The sequence below is a fragment of the Protobothrops mucrosquamatus genome, unplaced genomic scaffold (assembly GCF_001527695.2).
Source record: "Protobothrops mucrosquamatus isolate PMUCROS unplaced genomic scaffold, P.Mucros_1.0 scaffold6324, whole genome shotgun sequence".
Classification (NCBI taxonomy): domain Eukaryota; kingdom Metazoa; phylum Chordata; class Lepidosauria; order Squamata; family Viperidae; genus Protobothrops; species Protobothrops mucrosquamatus.
This window is the reverse complement of record NW_015392152.1, coordinates 32938-37564: the sequence shown is the minus strand read 5'-3', so window position 1 is coordinate 37564 and position 4627 is coordinate 32938. Positions and strand designations below refer to the sequence as shown.

Genomic DNA, 4627 nt, shown 5'->3' with positions numbered 1-4627 from the left:
ACTCCCTTCTAGCACTGATGATGTTCCCTAGTTGGGTAATGAAGTGTCTGCAACCAGTTCAACCCTGAGCTACAGATCTTTTCGACTGTTGGATCCGATAAATGCAATAAATACTGGAGATTTTTGGTTAGAGAAAGAGGCAGACATCCAACTTGGAACCCAGGTGCAGAATGACGGGATCGCCAAGGCGTTCGGTTCCACTCTTGGTGGCTCTTCTAAGCCTTTGGACCTTCTCCATCCTCCCTTCCCTTTCTGCTTTCAGGTGGGGGTGAGGGTGGCAGGTAGACTCTGTGGGCTCCATTTGTCTGCTCAGGAGACCTTGATGTCCTCTTCTCTTCCTTCTCCTGCCCTTCGCCTCTCCAGATCCGGGTCCGCGTCATCGAAGGGAGGCAGCTCTCCGGGGTCAACCTCAAGTCTGTGGTGAAGGTCACGGCCGTGGGGCAGACCAAGAGAACCAGGATCCGAAAAGGAAACGGCCCCTTTTTTGATGAGGTGAAAAAAGAAGGGGGCTTATTTCACTCTGCACGGGATGGAGATTGGGGAGTCAAGAAGCTGACGTGAAGTAACCCCAGGAAAAAAAATCCTGTGGTCTCCTCATCCTTTGGGTTAGGACAGGGGTCTTCCAACTTGGCCCTTTGATGACTTGTGGACTTCAACTCCCAGCGTGCCTGGCTGCAGAATTCTGGGAGTTGAAGTCCACAAGTCATCAAAGGGCCAAGTTGGAAGACCCCTGAGATAGACTTTAAGAGGAGTGGACTTCAACACCCAGAATTCCTCAGCCAGCGTGCCTGGCTGAGGAATTCTGGGAGCTGAAGTCCACAAGTCATCAAAGGGCCAAGTTTGAAGACCCCTGGTCTACTAGGACTCCAAGGTCCCTCTCACAGTTACTGCTATTGAGGCAGGTGTCACCTAATCGGTACCTGCCCATTTGGTTTTTCTCGCCTAAGTGTAAAACCTTACTTTTCTCTCCCTTGAATTTCATTTTAATAATAATAATAACAATAAAGTTGGAGGGACCTTGGAGGTCATCTAGTCCAACCCCCTGCTCAGGCAGGAAACCCTATACCATTTCGGACAAATGGCCGTCCAGTCTCTTCTTAAAGACTTCCAGTGTTGGTGCTTCTGGAGGCAGGTGGTTCCACTGGCTAATTGTTCTCACTGTCAGGAAGTTTCTCCTTAGAGTTAGAACAATTAACCAGTGGAACCACCTGCCTCCAGAAGCGGTGAATTTTGTTAGAAGGGGCCATAGGTTCAGCCACGGGGCGTCACCTGGATGCCACCAAGGGTGCCTGAATGAGTTGGCTGCCTCCCTGGAGGAGTTTCACGTCCCTTTGTAAACCCCGGTTGTGAGGATTGCTCCAACTCATCCGGTGGCTTTTTAAAACTTGGGTGACTTTGGAGGAGGGGCTGAGGACCCCTTCCTGGTGGAAATGCATTTGGGGTGCAGCCGAGCCTCACCCCTCCGCCTGTCTCCCGCAGAGCTTTTTCTTCAACGTCTTTGAATCCCCCGTGGAGCTTTTCGATCAGCCCATATTCATCACGGTAAGTGATGGGGGGTGGGATGGGGGGGTCACCTCCTTGGCTTACACGGAGAATGTACCCTGGGACGTGGGACGTGTTCCCACGAGATGCATGGATCCCAGGGGACCGACACGACGTGAGGCCTTTGCAACTTTCATTCATTGGGGGAGGCGCGTTCCACATCTGTGAAAATTCACATTTTTTCCCCGTTTCGTTTGCCATTTATTTATTTGCATCTCACCTTTTTTATTTTTACAAAAGAAGGTGGCAAACAGAGCCCACACACTTTCCTCCTTCTATTTCCTCACAGTAGCAACCCTGTGAGTGGGTTGGGCTGAGACAGCTGGCTTCCGTGCCTAAGACGGGACTAGAACTCACCGTCTCCGGGTGAATGGCCCAAAGTCAACCAGCCAACTTTCGTGCCTAAGGCGGAACTAGAACTCACCGTCTCCTGGTGATTGGCCCAAAGTCGCCCAGCCAACTTTCGTGCCTAAGGCGGAACTAGAACTCACCGTCTCCTGGTGATTGGCCCGAAGTCACCCAGCCGGCTTTCGTGCCTAAGACAGGCGGGACTAGAACTCACCATCTCTGGGTGATCGGCCCAAAGTCACCCAGTGGCTTTCTTGCCTAAGGCGGGACTAGAACTCAGCGTCTCCTGGTGATTGGCCCAAAGTCACCCAGCCGGCTTTCATGCCTAAGGCGGGACTAGAACTCACCGTCTCCTGGTGATTGACCCAAAGTCACCCAGTCGGTTTTCATTCCTAAGGCGGGACTAGAACTCACCGTCTCCTGGTGATNTGCAGCTCGCGCAATAGCGGCGTTACGTGGGAGCAACGAGTCGCTCCCATCACCGCTCGCGCGGCCGCATTCTGGACTAACTGGAGCCTCCGAGTGCTCCTCAAGGGAAGCCCCATGTAGAGAGCATTACAGTAGTCCAGGCGGGAGGTGACAAGAGCGTGGGTGACTGTGCGCAAGGCGTCCCGGTCCAGAAAAGGCCACAACTGGTGCACCAGGCGCACCCGGTAAAACGCCCCCCTGGCCACAGCCGCCAACTGGTCTTCCAGTGTCAGCCGTGGATTCAGGAGGACCCCCAAGTTGCGTACCCTCTCCGAGGGGGCCAAAGTTTCGCCCCCTATAGTCAGCGATGGAGTCAGCTGACCATACCTGGGAGCTGGCAACCACAGCCACTCAGTCTTGGAAGGGTTGAGCCTGAGTCTGTTTCTCCCCATCCAGACCCTCACGGCCTCCAGACACCGGGCCATCACGTCAAGGGCATCATTGGGGTGGCCTGAGGTGGAAATGTACAGCTGAGTATCATCAGCGTACTGATGGAAATCCACCCCAAAGCCACGGATGATCTCCCCCAGCGGCTTCACATAAATATTGAACAGTAAGGGGGAGAGGACCGACCCTTGTGGCACCCCACAAGTTAGGGGCCTTGGGGTCGACCTCTGCTCCCCTGCCAATACAGACTGCGTGCGGTCGGTGAGGAAGGAGGAGAACCACCGCATAACCGTGCCTCCCACTCCCAACTCAACCAGACGCCGCAGCATGATACCGTGGTCCACAGTATCAAAAGCCGCTGAGAGGTCCAAAAGAACTAGGACAGAGGAACAACCCCTGTCCCGGGCCCTCCAGAGATCATTTACCAATGTGACCAGTAATAATAGTAATAATACTAGCAGCAGCAGCAGCAGCAGCAGCAGCAGCAGTAGTAGTAGTAGTAATAATAATAATAATAATAATAATAATAATAATAATAATAATAATAATAATAATAATAATAATAATAATAATAATAGGGAAGCTAGATTTGCTTAATGACCATATGACTAACTTAAGAGCCGCAGGGATTCACTTAAGAACCGGGGCAAGAAAGGCCATAAAACAGGGCAAAGCTCATTTAACCAATGTCTCATTTAGCAACAGAAATGTTGGCTTCAAGTGTGGTTGTAAGTCGGGGAGTGGCTGAAGAGTGTCTGGGTTGGGTAGCTCTGCCTCTCCCGAATCTTTGGAGCCGAAAGCTTATTTGGGGGATGTGTGTGTGTGTTTGTGTGTGTGTGTGTGGTGTGTGTATGTGTCTCTGTGTGTGCGTGTGCGTGTGTGTGCACCAGGGGCATTGTGGTGGCTCAGGGGTTAAGATGCCGAGCTTGTCAACTGGAAAACGGGCAGCCCGGGTTTGAGACCCCAGCGCCCTGGGACGGGGTGAGCTCCCTGCCTGGCCTCAGCTCCTGCCAGCCTCTCAGTCTGAAAGCAGGCGGGTGCGAGTAGATGAACAGGCACCACTTCAGGGGGAGGGCTCTGTGGTCACATGATGTCAGGCTGGCCACATGACCTGGGGAATGTCACGGGCCCTGAAAGGGAGAGGAGCAGCGCCCCCTAGAGTCGGCTCCAGGGACGATGCCCTCATTTGACCAGATCGGCCTCCGTCTGGTCAGGTGGGGTGTCCGTGTTGTGGGGTCTGATCAGTTGTGGGGTGTCCGTGTGACTGAGGTCTCCTCCTTCTCCTCCCCCCACCCAGAGCACTGCTTCCTCCGGAAATGGCTGCTGCTCTCCGACCCGGAGGATTTCTCCGTCGGTGCCAGAGGCTACCTGAAAGTCAGCTTGTATGTCCTGGGTCCTGGGGATGAGGCCCCCGTGAGTATTGGCATCAGAGGGGGGTCAGAGTTGCAAAGGGGGGACCCCCCAAAAGACGCCTCTTGTGCTGATCGCCCGTCAGTCTGTCAGGCGCATGTTTCTAGCCCTTGATGATGTCACCTGGTTGGGTCATGAAACGTCTGCAAGGAAACAAGGCAGCTCAGAGAGCACCAGGGACCCCCCAGTCCTCCTCTTCCCCCTCCCCCTCCTTCTAGTCCTCCACTCCTTCCCCTCCCCCTCCTCTTCCCCCTTCCCTCCTATTCCTACCCCTCGTCTTCCTCCTCCTCCTCCTCCTCTTCCTTCTCTCCCTCTTACTCCTTCTCTCCCTTCCTCCTTCTCCTCATCCTCCCTCCCTTCCTTCCTTCCTCCTCTTCCTCTTCCTCTTCCTCCTCCTCCTCCCCCTCCTCTTCCTCCTCCCTTTCCTCCTGCCCCTCCTCCCCTTCCTTCCCCCTCCTCCTCCCCTCCTCTT

General features: G+C 54.1%; 1 protein-coding gene across 1 annotated transcript in view; it reads left to right on the top strand.

Moving 5' to 3' along the window:
- The window catches only part of LOC107300184 (dysferlin-like), a gene marked incomplete at its 3' end in the record, with an annotated part of 71647 nt that overhangs the window by 34820 nt on the left and 32200 nt on the right, over positions 1–4627 (top strand). Inside the window, 3 exon segments of the mRNA XM_029286952.1 lie at positions 364–492; positions 1480–1556; positions 3960–4158. Coding sequence (XP_029142785.1) covers positions 364–492; positions 1480–1556; positions 3960–4158 — 405 coding nt within the window.